This window comes from Oryza glaberrima, chromosome 1 (genome assembly GCF_000147395.1).
Source record: "Oryza glaberrima chromosome 1, OglaRS2, whole genome shotgun sequence".
NCBI classification, from domain to species: Eukaryota; Viridiplantae; Streptophyta; class Magnoliopsida; order Poales; family Poaceae; genus Oryza; species Oryza glaberrima.
Genome location: NC_068326.1, coordinates 9,465,894 through 9,486,326, shown reverse-complemented (window position 1 = coordinate 9,486,326; position 20,433 = coordinate 9,465,894). Strand labels below are relative to the sequence as shown.

Below are 20,433 nucleotides of genomic sequence, written 5' to 3'. Positions count from 1 at the left end.
GGCCGATGATCTCCATGGTTGTCTTCAGTCTGTTCACCGGCCGGGCTGCAGCTAGGGACGTGATATGCAGACAGAGATGCAGAATTGCAGATCGATGCAGTCAAAGATAAAAGAGGCATAGCAAGGGAGGCAGGGATCCCTCATCCTCGGTGACCTGCTTCAGTTTCTTGTGCATCAAATCCCTCCACTGCATTCATTGCTGCTGCCTTTGACAAATGACAATGTGTGTGCAGCTAGAGGCATTTCAGCATTTGTGTGTGTTCAGTTGTCATCCTGTGATCATGCTAGGCTTTTTTTAAAAAAAAAAAAAGGGTTCAGAAGTGATCACAGCTAGCACATGCATGTGTGTGTGGTGTACATCATGCATGATGATGGCATCCTTCAAGTTCAAGCCAAAGGGTTTGTGTTGATTGTTAATTGTTTGCTAGTACTAGTTCTTCCTAGGATCGTGTTGTCTCAAATTAATTAAGAACACTGCTTGGTACGGTCCTTGGGATATATAAATTTTAAGTACTCTTGTACTTCAATTTGTATTGTTGTTTTAGAAAAGAGCCATGTGGAATATAGCTTGACACTAGTATACAATAATCTAGGTAGTCAAATACTGTATCAATAGTCGCATTCTTTTTCTTTTCACAAAGATCACACTGAAACGGTATAGTGGGGGATGTCTGGGAAGAGTCTAAACAGATTGCTGCATTCTCATGTGTTCCTGTATGACACAGTAGTACTAGTAACTGAATTTGCTGACGATTGAGATGTCACTTGCAGGAAAATATAATTGATTTGTTCTTAGTAGTACTTACAAGATCATACTACATATAGTAAATGGCTGCACAAATTGAATGGCTGAAATCTGAACAACTATTATGAACTGCAAATGGAACATTCCTCTAGAATTCTAAATTCTAACTAATTAGAATCAGGATAAAAAGATGCCCATGAAATTTTTGCTGCTAGAAGCCTCACATCTATGTGCCAAAAGGAGCAGGCCAACTTTGATCACTTGTAGGCGTACTTGGTCAAGTAGTCAGATATTTGTGAGGCACTCTCATATGCACCTTCAACGCATCGGCCCAGGGCAACTCCTGCAACATAGTTCCCTCCGAGGAACAATCCATCATAACCACCTTTGCCCAGGGCAGATTTTGCAGCCTCAAGATGATCAAGATGGCCAATGAGGAACTGTGGTATGGCTTGTGGCCATACCCGGACGCCAAGGACCAAAGGGTCCACTGCTCTAGGATTTATCAGCATCTTCCTGAGGTCACGGTCAACTGCTTCTACCAGCTCACTTTCAGTCTGCAAACATGATGGGATCATTAGAAATACACCCAGTAGCAGGCAACTAAAAATATAGGCTATCTGAGTTTTTAAATGCAGTCAAATAGTGTGCAAACATGTAGTAGCAGATTTATTATGACAGTCTAACAGCAGCTGGAGTTGAAAAACAGGATACTGTAATCATATAGTCGCAAAATAAACAACTTGACAGCGATACCTTGGAAACAATCCCTGTATTTGTAGAACCTCCTATGTAGTTCAGAAGTAACACCCTTCCAGCTGGAGCACGATTTGGAAAGAGTGATGAGCTATATATTGTTCCTATACAAAAGAATACCACAAACTTGTAAGAACAATATAACCAAACTTAATCCACAATAAATGCAAACCAGACAAGAAAGATTAGTTCATTTATATGTTAGAAGAATAATAAGGTTGAATTCCTATAAGTACCTAAAGTCTCAACTCTCTGACTACGCGGATGCAGCTGGCCGAAACCCTGGAGCTCTCCGTCAATTAAGCATTCTTTTCTAATTGCTTCTTTTGGATATGAAACAGTTACAGCAGCAACTGGTGGATAATAGAATATTGACAGAGCATCTGCTGCATCACTCTGTGGAAGGGGGAAACAAGTTCAATGAACAAGCAAGGAAGAAGTATGTCTAAAATTAACAGTGTAAAGACAGTTAAAACTTACAGTATAAATTTTGGTTACTGGGGAATTTTTGCATATGATATGTTACCATGCGCAGGACATTTAGAATTAAGTACCAACACACTTAAACATACTGCTAGATTGGTGAAGAAATTGTCCAACTTGTGAATCAGTTAACCTTACCAAGTAGATCACCAAGCCAAATTCTATGACAACACAAATCTATAAAAATCAAAAAGTGATTTCCGACAGGATTTATTAAGAATGTGGCTTGTCCCCTAAAGATAGTAATTGGCTGCTGAGATGCCAGTCAACTCAAACAAAATGCTGTTTAGCAAGTATGTTGACAGGATGTGTAGGATATGTATATTTCCAGTGGATATGTTGAATTAATCCCTTAAAAAGTGCAAATGAATACTACTTCCTGTCTACCGAAAAATGAATCGAGGACCTCAGGAAGCAATGAAGTGCTGCAGTGTATTTTGGGAACAGAAAGTTAATTAAATATATATAACTTACTGAAAGTGGCCGCAAGATATCACTAGCAACATATGATGGGATGGTCATGACAACAGTTTTAGCTTGCACCGAGACCACCCCTTCTGGTGTTTCATACACTAATGCATATCCTTTGTTGTCTGACTTTGTAATGCTTGTCAACTTCCATGAAAGTTTGACTTTGCTACCCAACCTGAAAATGGAGGAAATGCAGAACAAATGGTTAAGCACCCCAATCATTACTAGTTCATGTTAGGGTGTAACGAATTGTCCCTCAAAGAATGCAAATGAATATTAACCCACAACACTATGAATTGTCCATCAAAGAGTGCCTCTTTTGTATGCTTAATTATATTGTGGATAGCCAGATGAAGCAGGATGAAAAAAAGGAGAAGCACTGGTGTCAAAATTGTGTTATTGAGGGATAAATGATTGAAGAATCTATCCATATGCTTCATTTGTGCTGAGGCAATGATGCAAGTGAAACAGTTAATTCAACAAGCCATAGCAATCAATCTACCTAGATTGTTGTACAATGTGCATCTATCTGAACAATCTACAGCACCTAATATCCATAGTTGAAGAACTAGGTAAATTACAAAAGACAATGATAACAAACCTAGATGTAATAGCATCCGGGAGCATAGTCAGACCCTTCCTGAAAGATGCAACTGTCTGCCCCTTTGGCGTTGGAAGGCGGCTAAAAATGGTGAAGGCATATCAGTGTAACACAATGGACAATTAATCCAACAAAGAAGGCAATTTCTCACTCACGGATCCCTCGGCGGTTTGGGGTTTTTCCCCCTCTCCTGGATTGTTTTGATGGTTCCACCAATAATGCTACCTCCAGTATCCTCCAGCCTCCACACCTTCCCAAATGCAGCCTTCATACTGAGCTTTGAAGGATCACCAGCATACACACCTAAGCACCGAAATCACCGTATTCTTATCTGAATCATCAAAAACAAAACAGCAATTGCACACTACAATAAACACCTGAGCAGAAAGGCTCAATGAGGCGCTCAAAGACCTCCGCGCCGAGGTTGCGCCGCACGAAGTCCTCCACCGACTCCTCACGCCCCTGAAACCTTCGCCGGAAACGCTCAGCACAATCGAATTTCACAAGTGAATCAAGAATGCACAACGGGGAGAGCACACAAACTGGAGGTGGCGGTCGAACGCCGAGCGCGCCAAGGCCGGCCCTGAGCTTGCCGGGGATGCTCATGAGGTCGAAGAACGGCAGGTCGCCGGGCTTGGACGGCACCGGCCTTAGCTTCCCCTCCCACAGCACGAACCGCGGCGCGTTGGGGTCCCCGAACACGAGATCGTCCTTGAGCCCGCTGTCCACCTGCGCGCCCCAATCCATGCACCACCATTCCCATTCATGTCGTCTCCGCCGCGAGAGAATCAGAAGAGAAGGGGAGCAAGAAGACGTACGGCCATGGTGAGGACGGGGTCGGAAGGCTGAAAGCTGTTGGGCCCCTCCTCCCAGAGGTAGCCCTCGCCGGCGCGCTCGGCGGTGGTGATGTTGCCGCCGGGGCGGGCGCGGGCCTCCGTGACGAGCACGTCGCCGACGCCGTGCTTTGTGGCCAGCGCCTGCGCGGTGCAGAGCCCGCTGATGCCGCCGCCCACCACGACGCAGTCCGCCGACACCCGCGCCCCGGGCGCCGCGGGCGCCTCGGCCGCGCCGCTGGCGACGGCGCAGCGAACGTGGCCGCGTCGGCGGTTCCTCCTCGCGGCGTCGCGAATGCGGAGCGGCGGCGCTGCCGTGGCGGAGGTGGCGGTGGCCATGGCTGCGGCGGCGGCGGCCATGTCCGTCGCTGACGAGCGGCTGCGGGATGCGGAGCGGCGGGGAGACTGGAGAGGAGTGGATACGATGCGGGTGCGGGTTCGATGGTTGGTTGGTTGGTTGGATTCGGAATGGCCCACCGGAATGGGAAGGGGGTGGAATGGGCTGGGAATCGCATTCCCGTGGGCGCGGGCGCAGCTACCGCGGAAGGAACCACTCCGTCCAATATGCTGCAGTTTCTGGTGGGAATAAGTCCGCATTGACTCCCTCAAAAATATACGTTTTCTGATTCCTATCATATTGGATATCAGATATCTTCATCTCTTTCTATAAAAAAAAAAGATATCTTCATCTCTTAACTATTAAAACAGTTAAAAATGATTTTCTCAATGATTTTAAGGGTTGTTTTCTCTTGGATGGCTCGTTGACCTAATCCAACTGACCAAATCAGCATACAGGGCTCACATGTTAGTGATTCCTCCCACTTCTTTCTCCTTTCTTTCTTTCTTCCCTCTCCTTTCTCCACACAGGCACATGAAGACTCAGGGCGGAGTTGTAGCAGCGCGCCTTGGAGAAAGAGCGACGGCATAGCCCAAGGTGGAGCGGCAGTGGGGTGTCCCTAAGGCGTAGCAGCGGAACGAAATAGTGTCTAGGCAGCCTCGAGGTGGAGTGACAGGGTGCCGGCCTTGAGGTGAGACGGTAGTGCGGCCTCAAGCATAGTGGCGATGGCCCAGCCTTGAGACAGAGTGACAGTGTGACCCAAGGTGGAGCAGCGGCTGGGCGGCCCCGACGCGTGACAACGGCCTAGTCTCAAGTCAGCTGCCCAGTCTCGAGCAGGGCGGCGGCATCCTGGCCTTGAGGCGAAGCACATGTGGACTTGAGCGAAGCAGCATCCTTGGGTCACCCCACCACCTTTGCTCTCACTGGATCCACCCTCGGAACCTGATCCACCGGCATACGCCGCAGCCGCCCTTCTGAGTCCATTGCATATGAGGGAAAGGAGGGTGCCAAGGAAGGGAACTGTGCGCTGCCGCCTGATTCCCTCACAATGTGCTGCCCTGCCTGCTTCCTTTTGAATAATTTTTTTTGGTTGGAGAGAACAAGAGCCGAGAGGATGAGAAAAAAAGAAAGAAAGAAAATACTCATGTTGACTGTGTCGGTTGGATTAGGTCAACGAGTTACGTGAGTAAAAACCACCCCCAAAACCATAGAGGGAGACATTTGTGCTTGTTTTTAATAGTTTGGATCAAGATTACAGTTGAGGGTCAACCCTTAAGGGAATCAAAATGGACATTTCTTTTCTGGTTATGTTTAGGCAAATGGGCCTTATCCAGTTATCCTGTTACCCACATTAGGATTTTGACGATTGGACCTTGAGCCTATTTAATCCTTGGAATAAGTTCATCCGAGGTCTCTTAATTTTACACCAAATCTGATTTTCGTCCTCGAACTCCAAAACCAGATACAACCGGTTCTTCAACTATTAAAACCGGTGTAAATGAGATCCCTCGACGGTTTGGAAGGTGGTTTTGACTGACATGGCGCCTACGTGGCTGGTTTGACTAGGTCTCCATCCTACGTGGTATTGACGTGGTGCTTACGTGGGAATTATATCTCGGAAAAAATAATAAAAATCGTGTCCCCACATGTCAGCTTCATAAAAAAAATACTACCTCCGTCCCAAAATAAGTGCAGGCATAGATATCCGTGTTCATCGTTTTGACCATCCGTCTTATTTGAAAAATTTATGAAAAATATTAAAAAAATCATTCACACATAAAGTACTATTCATGTTTTATCATCTAATAACAATAAAAGTAGTAATCATAAAAAAATTTCAAATAAGACGAACGGTCAAACGTTGGACATGAACAGTGCTAAAACTGCACTTATTTTGGAACGGAGGGAGTAATTTCTAAATGGTGGGGCCCACGTGAGCCCCGTATGTCAGCCTCAGCACTGCCTTCTTCCCTCTCCCTTCTCTCTTCTTCATCCTCACTTCTTCACGTCTTCCCCTCTCTCTCTCTCTTCTTCTTCCCGGGCAGCGGACGCGCGGGTGGGTGGCGGAGCAGGCGAGCGAGGCGGGTGGGCGAGCTCCGGCGGCGGTGGCTCGGCGTGCGCCGCGGCGGGGATGAGGAGGCCGGCGGCGGGGTGGCCTTGGCCGGGTGCCTTGGTGGACTTGGTGGGTGGCGCGGTGGCCGGACCTGGGGTGGTGGGCGCCGCGGCGGGGGCCGGGGTGGCGGGGGTGGTCGGCGCGGCGGCGGGCGTCTTCTTGGAGGAGACCGGCGACGTGGTGGTCGGCGCCGCCGCGGGGGTGGGCGGAGATGGCGGATTTGGGCGGGAGGTCGCCGGCCCGACTCACTCCCCGCCCTCCACGACGCGCTCGCCACCGCCCACAAGGAGCGTGGCAAGCTCAGGCCTTTGGGCAGGAGGTCGCCGGCGACGGCGAGGTCAATGGAGGAGGCGGTGGCATGTTCAACGTCGTGCCGGGGCTCGATGGGAAGCCCGGCTCCGTCTCGCTCGAGCTCGGGAGCAAGCCTGGGTGCTTCTTGGTCGCCGGCGCCAGCACGAAGGTGCAGGTTGGTTGCAGGAGCCGCGGCAGCGACGGGTTAATTAATTCTTTGATCCTTTCGGTGCTCAATTTAGTAATTAGCATGGCAAATAGCAGTTGAATGGGAAAATGAGTTTGGTTTACATGTACACTCTGCCTCTCAGTGTTTACTGGAGTAGCAGTGTTGTTACTCTGCAATGTCAGCTCTTTATCTTGCCATTCTTTTCTTAGAAAGAGTATATACCTCTTGATGCAGTTGAGTATACTGGAGGAGACCGGCGACGGCGAGGTCAATGGAGGAGGCGGTGGCATGGGCACCGACGCCGAGCTCATCTCCGCCGGGCGCCGCAGCCAGGGCCACAGCCGCCGGAGCCGTCCCACCGTCGCTAGAGAGGAGAGGGGAGAGAGAGTTGAAGAGAGGGAGATGGGGAGAGAATGAGGAGGAAGAAGAGGGGGACTGAGAATGACATGTGGGGCCCATGTGGGCCCTACTGTTTTTCTTATGTGAAACTGATATGTGGGTCCCATGAGGTTTATTATTTTTCGGGTTTGAATTGCCACGTAAGCGCCACGTCAATATCACATAAGATGAAGACTAAGTGGCGCCACGTCAGCCAAAACCGCCATTAAAACCATCGAGGGACCTTATCTGCACTGGTTTTGATAATTGAGATACCGGTTGTATCTGATTTTCCGGTTTATGGACGAAAATCGGATTCCTTGACAAGTTAAGGGACCTAAGATGCACTTATTCCTTAATCCTTAGCACTGGGCATTTCCGGGCTGGACCATCATTTGCGTTTGGAAAAGGAATAAGTTCACCAGCCGTCTCTCAACTTTACGTGGAGTTTGTATGACATCCTAAACCCAAAACCAGAAATCTTCACATCTGAACTATACAAGACCGTGGAATTTTGGTCCCATGGCAGTATTGATCTCTGGTTGCAAGCAGCAAAATAAAACAATAAAAAAAAGAAAAAAACTTTAGTCCTGGTTGGTAACCGGTAATAAAGATGATAGCGTCATTCACGTGGCGCTATCATCTTTAGTCCTGGATTCACGGTTTCGATTTGTAACCTCTTTAGTCTGGGTTGCTCGAGCATTCTTATAAACTACTGCTGTCTCTTTCTCTCCAAACTTACATGGTACTAGCTGGTGCGTGCCGAGCTCCAGAACTGCTGCTGCTCTGCTCGCTGCTGCTGCTAGCCACCGGCCGGCCTGCTAGGCTGCTACTGCAGCTGCACGCACGCACACTTGCTACCAACCAGGCTAAGGCCCAACTTGCTGCACACTGGTTCAGGCCCAAGGAGCTAAGCAGCTCAAGCAACCCTCTTTTCTTTTTATTTTTCTCCTCCATTTTTTTTTGGGTGTCACAACTCACAAGTAGGGGTGAAAACGGTACGGAAACGGATGGAAACCACCTTTATCATTTTCATTTTTATATTTTTTTCGGAATCGGAAACCCCGGATACGAAAATGAAATAGAATATTATCGAAACCGAAAACGGAGCGAAAATGAACCGGCGTGAATACGGTAACGAAAATTTATCAGAGTAAAAAACCCCCTCAAACTGATAAATCCAATTCTCAAGTTTCAAACAGTCAACAATTCATCATAAAACACAATCATATAAGTCCAATTGTTAAGTCTTAACAGTACATCACAAAACACAATCTATAAAATAAATTATCTATGTTTAAGAGAGTAATGTTGTAGATAAATCTCAATGCATGAAAAAAATATTCTTATGTAACTTCAGATTTGCATAACAAATATTTTTTAAAAAAAATAACAGCCAAATACCATGGTATTCACTATTCATTTCTTAAAAAAAGAATCCAGGGTATTTCAGTCACAAAATTTCTGGAAATTCCGAGAAAATTTCCGGAAAGTTTCCGATCGATTCCGAGTTCCGACGGAAGCTACTCTTATCATTTTCGTTTCTGTTTCTGAGAAATATTTTCCGAATTCGTTTCCGTTTCCGAAAAATTCCGAAAAAATTCGGACCGACAAATTCTGTTTTCGAAAATAGGTCCAGAATCCGGAAAGTTTCCATACCGTTTTCACCCCTACTCACAAAGGTTCCTGCTGCACCGTCCCAAGTGAAGGCCGTCGTGGAGAAGAGGAGATATGAGAAGGGGAGAGAGAGGGAAGATCGAAGAGAAGAGAAGGCACATCAATTTTTTATTAGATGGTTATATATGTGTCATATCAGATGAGGACAGGTTTAACACGTCATATAGATATCACGTTAGATGAAATTGTTTTCAATAAAATCAAGGGAATCAATTTGCATTGGTTTTAAAAGTTGAAGGATGCTTTATATCAGGTTCTACTGTTGAGGGAAGCAAATGAAACTCGACCTATAGATGGATGCAAAATTTATTTGAGTAATTTGAGTTTTCAAGTCACGTGCAAGTAAATGAAACTAGTCGGATTTTCTGGTGGCATTGTGTAGTGATATTTTAGTACTCACTATGTTCACAAATATAAGTACTTCACAATATTACTTGCTTGTCCAATCGATCATACCTTGTTAAAATTTCTTCCTATCATATCCCTAACTATCGTCATACCCCCATTCTGGGTCATTTAACGAGAGGCATCAAAGCCTATTTCCCCAACATTAATATTTGCTAAACAATTTAGAATTGTTTATATTTCTGGAAGGATAAAGTATATAGCTCTATATTGTTCGGTGTGCAATTTTAGGTAGCTTCAAATTTACAAATTTTTAAGAAAATGAAATTTAACAAATCCTTATATTATTATGTATTCCTATATATCAATCTACTCTATTTTTTGTATTATAATTGAAGGTGCGAATCTCTCTTTTTCGATTACTGTGCTAATTTCATATTTTCACGATAAATTGGGTGCTTTGTTTACCATGTCTGAAGTATAATAATAAATATTTTATATAATATTATGCCTCTATCTCTAAAAGTATAATAGTATTTCCTATACATATAGCTATCAATCTACACAGTTATAACTTAGTCCATCTTTCTTTCTTTTTTCTCTCCTGCTAAAGTAGTAATTTGAGAACTTAGAGTGAATGGGATGTGTACTTCTAATAAGCTTCTCTACAATGTAATAGATGATTAGGTAAAAAAAATGTGATGATATCTTCTTAAGGAGGTACAACTTGTTTTGATGTTCAGTTGGTTTCAACAATAATGTGACTTAGATCGTTAAGGATAAACATTGCATGGTTCACGATCGAGCACTGTTTTCATGCAGTGATGGGAATTGGAGAGTATAGTATTAAACATTATTCTGCGTATCAAGTCCAGAAATAATGATGCAAGATATCACTTGGGAGAATTAAGGCCCTGTTCAGTTTCCAAAACAAAAATTTTCACGTTGTCACATCGAATGTTTGAACACATGCATGGAGTATTAAATGTAGAAAAAGAAACCAATTACACAGATTGCGTGTAAATTGCGAGACAAATCTTTTAAGCCTAATTGCGCAATGATTTGACAATGTGGTGCTACAGTAAACATTTGCTAATGATAGATTAATTAGGCTAAATAAATTCATCTCACAGTTTCCTGGTGGAATCTGTAATTTGTTTTGTTATTAGACTACGTTTAATACTTTAAATGTGTGTCCGTAAATCCGATGTGATAACCAAACCAAAAAATTTTCCCAACTAAACAAGGCCTAACAAGCGCTCTAAGCTTATTCTAACAATAAGAGTCAAAGACTACTTTTATTGATTGCACGGTAGATGCATAGACGGACCACTATATACTACATGTGTGCCCACGCATGGCAAAGAGTACTACTAGAAAAATGATTTTTTATGGTTAAACGCTCCGCCTGCTATTTAGGGCATACTGTTGATATTTGATATGGTCACGGATAAATCCATAAGCGCATATATACGTTTGTAGCATTTCACCCGGAGTGTTTCATGAGTATAGTATTTGTTTTTCCCTGCAGGGAAGACGACAGTGTAAAAAATAAGTTGATATATTCGTAATCACGCTATATTTAATATATAATAGTCTATCAGGGTTAAATAATAATAATAATAATAATAATAATAATAATAATAATAATAATAATAATAATAATAATAATAATAATAATAATAATAATAATTGGGTAGTGTGATACACAGAAGAATCATCTCAATAAATCTACTATCTAGTGAAGAGAGACAAAGGAGATAGCTATGGTTCTATGTATCTAGGCACTACCAAGAGACCACTCCATATTGGTCGGCCAGCGTGGTTATACCACTTTATGAACTCTTATGTCATACCCAAATGTGTGGAATACAAAGGACAAATTAACATGGTTGTCACCACCACCTCTCATCTACCTTACTTTCTGTGGTGCATGGCATTTAATCAATCTACGCACCATGCTTACATTGCTAAATAATGTCACTAATTCCTCTGGGACTCTCACTTTTTGAATGGACAAAAGTTAGAACTAGTGCAATCCACTAAGATCATTGGATCGACGCTGTAGCATAGATCAACTAGCCTAAACGTGCATAGTTTATGAAAGAGGTATAAACTACTGACCATATATATGATAAAGCAGTATATGAAATACGAACACAATTAAATAAAAAAGATAATTCTATTATTGAGTTCATAGTCTTACAATATGAGTATAATACTAAAGACATACCCAAATCTTCGAGAAGTCTAGGAAACCGAAGAACTGTTCTAAGCCTAAACTCCACTAAACTAGAGAGTAATACAAATGTAGAATAGACAGGTTGCTTCTTAAGTGTGTGTTGTGAACTGAAGAGGTGATCTCCTTTTTATAGCCTACTTATGACAGTTGATTAGGTCGATAACTCCCACAACTGTCATTAGGAGGTAATTAGTGATGTCCACATGGAAGGTGGAGATGAGAGGCAACGATGGCGGTTCAACCAAACCAGGGTTCAGTCACCCTTGGGCTCCACCTCTCTCCACCGCCTTTCTCTAGAGGTTGCCATGTGGGCCCCTAAGGTGGTGCATTGCAGATGTCTGACTTGTGTGCCCTTCAATCCGTGTGCTCTCACATGATTCGCTGGAGGTGTGTTCCTTTGCATGCCGATTTATTTCTCTTCACTTTTATTGTATAATCCCTACATCCATAGTATTTCTCCAAAACAAGTGGAACTAAATTATTTGTAATTAAAATACGTATAAGAAAAGTTAGTTCTCCTTTTATTTGTTGAGGTAATTGGAAATCGGCACTTAACGTCTTTCAACACCTGCAAAGCGGACAAGGAGAACCTTCACCCGCCTGTGAAAATTGAATTTTGCAAGCTACCACCCTAAAAGCCCCGTATGTGAAAAATATGATTTTTCACAGGTGGAACAGTTAAGTGGCCCAAATGCAAAAGCAATTTCTGGCATAAAAGAATGTAGATCCAAATATCCTCTAATTAACATAATTCACTATGCAATTCCACCCTCACAGATTCAAAATAGGTTTGTCTAAATCACAAAAATTTCAGCAAAGGACATCGTCATTGGCATCCCAGCGTTGGAGTTGTACCCTCTGCAGTGTCTTTGGTCAGCGTCTTGGGGAAGAAGTTAAAGCAACGCAACGCCTCAGCAAGGATGGCCTTGACGACGATGACGGCTGAGAGCTTCCCACAGCGATGAGGATGGTCGCGACGACAAGAGAGAGCTTCTCGAGGCCCGGCAGCGGATGATCCACACTCATGAGGCCCAACAGCGACGGATCCACCGCTCCCGAGGCCCGCGGCGCCGGCAGACCCGCACGCTTGATGCCTGATCTGCACTCTCGAGGCCGGTGACGGTAGATCCAGCATGCTTGAGGCCCAGCGGTGGTGAATGCACCACGCCGTTGCCATCATGGTATCGGTTGTGGTTGTTATTGCCGTTGCCATCACGGTGGAGATCCTTTAGTCTCCTAGGGGCCCGCTAGTTGCGGGCGTGGTCGACAATGGTGGCGATGGGTGGGAGTGGAGGAGGAAGTCTGGGTGCGATGATGAGCGAGAACGGAGGAGGAATTAGACCGAGGAGAGGGAGGTGTTAGGGCAGGAGATGAGGATGTAGGAGAGCCTGCTCACTTGGGAGATGGAGTAGAGAGAGCCGAGGGAAGAGAGATGGAGGACTTAGCCATGGTTGGCTCTTGTTCTGAATTTAATAGCACGCTTATATTTGCAGTTGGGCCTCTTTAGTCCTGTCTGCGAAAATCAATTTTTACACGTGAGGTCTAAAGTGCTCCGCCTGCAAAAATAAAAACAATGTGTTGGGAAAAAAAATCGTTTTTTATAGTTAGTGTGGCTCTTTTAACACATGTTTAAAGAAATGGAGGTCAGGGCAAATCCCAAGCCTTACTAAATATCTATTAACATTACACCGAAATATGCCATGTGTGTAATCGTAGGTACCAACATGATTTGAATCCTAAGCCAATGGGTAGACTCATATATATATACACTTACAACTCTACCCTCACATCTCTGATGCTTCCAGAGAAAAAGGCTATTTAGCCACACGTTCCGTTGCATTCACACATTTTATCCACACAATCTCCTCTGAAAATGGACACTCATATACCTGTATCCTGAAAGGATCCCCGCCCCCAAAAGCTGAGGGCTCACAGATAAGGTCACCAACCAAAGCAATCCTCACATCAAAATCAAAGTACATATATACACGCGACTCACGAAAGCTCCACCCATGAATCTGTCAATGATCAAGTTCAATTAAGTGGGCTAAATAATCAGGTGTCTTGGTTTAGATATATATTGTTTTGCTGCGGGTTGTATGAATGACTAGTATATGTTAGTTAATATAAGAACGATGAGGGTTAAAATATTATGAAAATGATGCGTGGAAGATCATTTGACATACTTATATGTTGAATTTTATGTTATAATATTGTAGATAATGTGCCTTTTGTTTGTATGAGATTTAAGATGCTTTAAAATAGTAATTACTAATAGACGATGATGTGACATATTAATGGGTACCAACTATATAAGTATATTAATGGGATTAGCTTTAGGGTGTTTTTGATGGGAGGGGAAATGAGAAATGTAGAAGATGCGTAAATTGAGATGAACTATTAGCTTCTGACTAATTAAGTATTGATTATTTTGATTTTAAAAATAGATCAATATGATTTTTTATAAGCAATTTTCCTACAACGTACATGATTTTTTTTAAAAAAACATACTGTTTACCACCCGGAGAAACGTGCGTGCAGAAAACAAGCCGAGTTTTTCTTCCTATCCGCTACTACAATGCAGCTTAGTTAAGCCGGATGGAGGTGGAACGTTATACCGGGCCACGAATTTGGCCGTGGGCATGTGACAACAACCCTAGCTTAGAATCTGTTCTGTTCCGTATAGCTCGTCGTCGACTGGTCGTGTCTGTCCTGTACTATTTGGTTACCAGCAGCACTAGTGCTGTAGTGCGCGTACGGCCTGTGGAGTGTGGGATCGTGCACATCTCGTGGAATATGTTCTCTCTATATATACTGAGTGAGGTCCCCTAGAAGCATCTAACAAGCAAGAATGGAAAGGCTAGAATTAAGACTTATTTCAATCCCTCTCTGGCTGTGTTTATGTTTAGTTTCTAAAATTAGAGAAAAGTTTGGGAAAAATTGATAGTTTGAAAAAAAAGTTAGGAGTTTATGTGTGTAGAAAAGTTTTGAATGTGACGTGATGTGATGGAAAGTTAGAAGTTGAAGGGAAGTTTGGTGTGAACTAAACAAGGCCTCTGTTTATTGTTCATCCGTTTCAACGATTGATTTTCGTGGAGAAGCACACCTGCATAACAAGACAGTGGTGTAGTCGTTGATGTATATATGACTCTGATCTCTACTAAAGTTTTGTTCATTTTAGCTATTGGCTACTAGATTATCATGTGCACGGTTTTTTAAATATTAATAAACGATATGATTATTTTCTACATGGAAGTCTCTTACAAATTTAAGTAAATCTAATTTTAAATGTATAACAAGCGACACTTAATTAATTATGTAGGATATTTGTCTTCTCCGATGAGTCCAGCGGCCACTTGCTCCAACCGCTGAAATGGAACTGTGCCGGAAAATCTGTCACTAGCTTTTATCTCTTTGAGCGTACATATTTATCAATCGGTAAAAAAAAAAAAGAAAAGAAAACAAGAGATTGATCTTTACGTTTTTGTTTCCGCGTTCATCAAGAGAAGGTCAGCATCCAGGCATTTCCATTTTTCTCTCCTCTGAAAACTTCGTCTCCGTGTTCACCCAAGCAATAATTCCAGAGAGTCCAGACTCCAGAGAACTGTGGTAGACAGTGATCATCCCTCCCGGAGAACCTGCATGCTGTCGATCGATCGAGCAAGCGATCGACGACGCCAAGTTGCGCGCGATTCGCACAACGACAGGTATAATTTTCAGAGCTAGCGATCGACGACGGCAAGTTGCGCGCGCGCGATTCGCACAACGACAGGTAATTCTCAGAGCTAGCAAGCGAGCACACACCGCGCGTCGCGATCCCAGCTTAGCTTGTTCAATTCAGAACGCCCCGCGCGCGCACCCGGCCGGCGGCTAGGCTAGCCGCGATCGATCGATCGATCGCGGCCAAAGTCCATATATTATTCTTCCGGGCAGAAGCTCCAGCGACGGCGACGGCACCGGCGTACCAGTGCGCGCCCCGCGTCGCGCGTCGCCGTCGTTCTTTTGTCTAGCGATATCGAGCACGCGAAAGGACCCGCGCGCGCGTCGCCGTCGCCATCGCGCGGCGCCGGGGGGGGGGGGGGGGGGGGGGGGTGGTGGTGGTGGTGGTGGGGGACCCCGGGCCGGCGCGCATATACGCGCGCGCACGTGAAGTTCCACGCGCCGCGCGTGCGCCGTGCCACCTCGCTCGCCGGTGTACGTATATACTCGTCACCGCTAGCTCGCCGTCGGCCTCCACATCGATCCGGTCCATGTCCGCTCAGCTCGCCCTGTTGCCGACACCGCCCATTGGCTGTATCGAGAGAAACGCGCGTCGCCGTCGAGCTCCGGCATTCTCTCCCTCTCCGCTACCTTTATTCGGGGCGATCGACGTCGCTTGCACGAGAAAACGAAGCGATTTTGCTCTACTCTAGACTACCTAGCGAGCTAGTTACCGCTGCTTGGACTACATGGGATGGGATCGATCTTGGCCTTCTTCTTGGGCAGCTGGACTTGTTGAGGCCTCTCGTTGCCAAGTCATCCCTTAGCAATGCTATCTCTTTAATGTACATCTCTCCCAAAAAGGTGAGGAGTTCTGCAGTGTCCACGCATGCTCTTTCTGCTTTGAGAATCAACAGGGATGATGTGGATGACACCTAGCTACATATAAATGTGTAAGGGTTTTCATGGTCTGCAGTTTCGAAGCCACATGATTCCTGTAGGATATCAGGATAGATGTGTGTGGCTCTTGTTATACAGTATAACATTTTGGTTAGTTACATCTTTGTTTAATTAGTTTCCGTACGCGAAAATCACTTTTGGTCCGTCCGGAAAAATTGTTTTTTTTATAGTGTCTGTTTGGGTCGGTGCCAAACTCAAGTTGGAAAACTTAAATTACTGTGAACGTTTTTGCCGTGTATTTTGATCCCTGGCGACATTTATGGCATTCTACACACATATTTTTTAAAAAAACAATAATGACCCACATGGCATATATTATCTTCTCCACATTTTTGCATAATTAGTCTTCCCACACTTTGCCAAAGTAATGTGTGTGAAATGTTGTAGCCAACCAGATCAGTACTAGCAAGTTCTCTTTATTTGAGGACACTAGTAGAATAAACAAAATAATTATTTATCTTATTTTTCGGTTTGTTGGTACCTCATAAAAAACTATGTATATTTACTATTTATTATACATAATTTTGCTGCTATCAGTTGTATAACTACAAATTGAACTCGCTTTGGATCAAGTTGCGTAGTGCGAAAGAATTCAAGTACATACATGCATCTCAACCAAGAGCCACAAGTATAACTTTTGTGTGATACTTGACCGACACATGTCCTTCATGGTGACTCATCGATTAGAAAAAATCTTCGTAGATCGTGCGATGGGGTTCAACTATGTCCACACTCAAGATGCGCGACAAATTAACTTTGTCTTATATGGTTGAAGTCAATTTTAATATATTTTGTGATGTTGGCATGATGGATCAATTGGTGGTGTACACATTGGAGATGCAAAATGTTGAACTCATAGCCATATAATTCAACTTATCCCTTATGCTCTAGAAAGGATGTGAATTGGCATATATGCACTATTTACCACATAAAGTAAAAAAAATAGACATACAGAATCAAAGGCAATGTCCTATATGCTCCTACAAAAGAATCTTGAACAATCTTATGTGTATATAAAGTGAAAAAAACAGTGTATATTTATATCTTTATATACTCTTTAACTATGAACAAAAATCATCCTACCACTCCAAACTTTTAAACTAACATTTATTTCCTGTCACCCTCTTTCTCGGGTGAACTTCGCAATTCCGTCCATATAACCCCCGAAAGCACTTTACGTAAATCATCCAATATATATGATACTTAGGCAAAAATAATTTTATAGAGTTATATGGACAGTGTTGCAAAATTTGACAGGTTGCTTAGAGCAAGTACTGTAAGCCCCTAAACACTTGCCTCAAAATGCCACATAATCTTATATCATGAGGTGGAGGAAAAAAGAAAGTAGAGATAGTAGGAGACACCCCTCATGCAAGGGTAACCTCCACACGAATTTCAAAAGAAATGAGAGGAAAAGAAAGAGTGAATTGGACAAACAAATAAAATGAAATTATTGGGCCTAGCTAGTGTGCTAGAAAGTTTAGGGGAGGGGGTACATGAATGTATTTTTCAGGGTTAATTAGATGACTGGTTTTTTAACTTTGGGTTCTAGGCAGAACTTTGGATATTTTTCCTATTTATATTTGCAAAAAACAATTAATTTGAGGTTTATCTTGATCAAAGTTTTTAGAGAGAATATGATATATATATATATATATATATATATATATATATATATATATATATATATATATATATATATATATATATATATATATATATATATATAGTTTCAACCTCTAAACCAACACCATTACGCGTATTAAGTAGTGATCCACTATCAGAACACTCAGTTGATATTTACATTATAATCACATGTTGTACATTAATGCATATTTTTTCACAGCTTTTATTTTTGAGATGAGTATATGACTTCAATTTGTCTCTGACTTGTCCTGGACTCCTGCTGGTTGACCATCAGCAGAAGTACTTTAAAGATAAACACTATGGCAATTAATAAACACATTCGACATTAGAGTATTCAACTAAACCATAATTCACTGGTAGTGTTTGGAATAATCAAACTAATGCTAGGTGAAATGTGTATTCAACTAAACCATAATTCATTGATGATATGTGTTATGGTCATAATCTAGAATTTCCACATTACAAATTAAGTCCATATATAAGCATTGTGAAGAAAAAAAATATGTATTGAAAAATTTATTTGTGAAGCACCTAAACAAATCCAATGTGGGAATGGATATATAACTAACAAATTGGATAGTGCATGATCTTCATGGCACATATCATATAAGTACAGGCACATGAATGGTTAGGTGTACTAGTTTTAAAAGCTAGAATGTTTATTTTAAGAAATAAGGTGATCATTATCATTACTGTGAGTTCTTGCATTGGCAATTTCAAGACCAAACCCTCCTAATTACATTTTTTTTCTATTGCCTCATGCTACTACCACACAACATCCCTTAACCACCGATTAATAACCAGCATCAATGTCGGTTACAGAATGCAGCAAGCAATCGAAACTATCACTACTAGTTGCCCAACCACCTCCCCACACCCCACATACTGCTGATGCACCACCGTTGTTGTTGCCGTCGTCTTCATCTTGGAGACACGGATGCCATCTTTGTCACCAAGACATAGCTGCCGAGCCGCACCCTACTCCTCCCTTACCCTGCCACCGTCCCCACATTTCCATCTCTCTACCTCCTCCTCCTACCAAATATAGCAACCTCCAAGCTGGATCAAGCGTGGAATTTTACGAATCCTTAGGTTTTCAAAATAGTGTAATGAAAAAAAGAAGTGTTTTGAATCATCGGAGAGGCCATGGAGGTCCCATCTCCTAGTGGACGCGAGATTTGGAGATAGAGGATGTAGTTTTTGTCGTTGTACTAAATATATGATACCCTTCAAGTATGGAAACATATCTAAATACAGAATTTCCTATATATACCACACCTGGTACGATGTATGGGTATGAAAAGAATACAACTTACCACACCTGGTACGATGGATGGGTATGAAAAGAATACAACCTAAGGCAAAGGTCCTATTAGGATATGATCACCTCATATGGCAAGACTTTGAAAGGCCTACTCGGACAAGACCAAGATATACAAAGTTTATCTCCAAGAATCCTACAAGAAAACCAAGATTATGGGTACAAATATACAGACCTCGTGGTGAAGAGAGGATAGATCTTAACAAGCCAAGTCAATGATCATGACAAGTTCCTGATTAGAGGATCCCAAAGAGATACATGTAGGTATAAATTAGAGCCTCTCTACATATTGCACTCTATACACATCTACATATATACAAGAACTATAAGGATGTAGGGTTATTATCCTAAGGGAGGCTCGAACCTGTATAAAATTCTTTTTTGTCTCGGTGTGCATACGAGGGTCTACGAGGCATTGCCTTTACACAAACAATCCTAGATAGACTTAAAATTGTAGTCATGGCATCAAAGTGTTTACACTTTTATTGTTGCAATGATGTGACTCCTTGGAAATTAAATAGGGTAGTCAAGCATAGAGCAGGGTGGAGAGGTGAGGAAAATCAGTGCACAGAAAGCGAGAGTGGGGGAACTAGAGGGGCCGAGAAGGAGAAAACAAGAGGATGGTAGTGGTTCGTGAATTCTAGCCTTAGAGCGGATAGGGCCGCTAGATCTACTGACCCCTAGCTGGATCTGGCACTAAAAGGCGACGGGGGAGAGAGGGAGTAGGCGTGGTGGAAATGATACATCCTCATCTCTAGTTGGGTGGATGTAATGTTGATTAAGGAGTCACTTATTGGCTATCTACTATTATGTCCGTGTCTTTACCTAATATAAAAAGGTTCGAGGGCTAAACAGATTTTTGTAAAATAGGACTCTAATATTTTTAAGATGGGATAACGTAAATGGGTTACAATGAAAAATAGATTATACTATGTTGCAGTATATATATATATATACCCATCAATTTCAAAGAGCTAAGTTTCAGAGTAAACTTTATTATGTTTATTTAGTAAGGCACGAGGACAGCGCATGCTCTGACCGTACGGTGTGAATAGAAACCCAATGGCAAAGCTTGAGCTGTCTTGTGGAAAGAAAAAAAAAAAGAAAAAATCTCTCGTGATGCGTACAGCTACCAACTGTAGCAGGTACATGCACCTGATTCAGTTGAGCACCAGTACACTGCACTACTCACTCCTAGGATCATATCATATTCATAGGAGAGAGTCATATGAAAACACACTGAGTAATAAAATCATAGGACTATAAATAAGTATATATACTTCTACATAAACTACTCCGGAGATAGATAGCCATGCATGCAGGCAGCATTACCTGCTGCTGGTTGCCTCTGCCTCCTCAATCCTG

General features: G+C 42.8%; 2 protein-coding genes across 3 annotated transcripts; one reads left to right on the top strand and one right to left on the bottom strand.

The window, feature by feature from the left end:
* Nucleotides 1-765: 765 nt before the first annotated feature.
* On the bottom strand, nucleotides 766-4,310 carry LOC127760395 (protoporphyrinogen oxidase, chloroplastic). The gene is made up of 9 exons (XM_052284648.1): nucleotides 3,875-4,310; nucleotides 3,600-3,785; nucleotides 3,434-3,518; nucleotides 3,212-3,359; nucleotides 3,057-3,137; nucleotides 2,459-2,630; nucleotides 1,738-1,897; nucleotides 1,502-1,605; nucleotides 766-1,302 (listed from the first exon to the last, which is right to left on the bottom strand). Exons 1-9 carry the CDS (start codon nucleotides 4,247-4,249, stop codon nucleotides 1,003-1,005), a joined length of 1,611 nt encoding a protein of 536 aa, XP_052140608.1. The 5' UTR covers nucleotides 4,250-4,310; the 3' UTR covers nucleotides 766-1,002.
* Nucleotides 4,311-6,214: 1,904 nt separating this feature from the next.
* Nucleotides 6,215-7,905, top strand: LOC127760396 (uncharacterized). Of its 2 annotated transcripts, none has more exons than XM_052284650.1 (2): nucleotides 6,215-6,799; nucleotides 7,034-7,905. In XM_052284650.1, exons 1-2 carry the CDS (start codon nucleotides 6,551-6,553, stop codon nucleotides 7,214-7,216), a joined length of 432 nt encoding a protein of 143 aa, XP_052140610.1. In that variant the 5' UTR covers nucleotides 6,215-6,550; the 3' UTR covers nucleotides 7,217-7,905. The 2 variants fall into 2 exon arrangements, with proteins under 2 accessions (XP_052140610.1, XP_052140609.1); XM_052284649.1 differs by having other exon boundaries at nucleotides 6,216-6,805.
* Nucleotides 7,906-20,433: the final 12,528 nt, after the last annotated feature.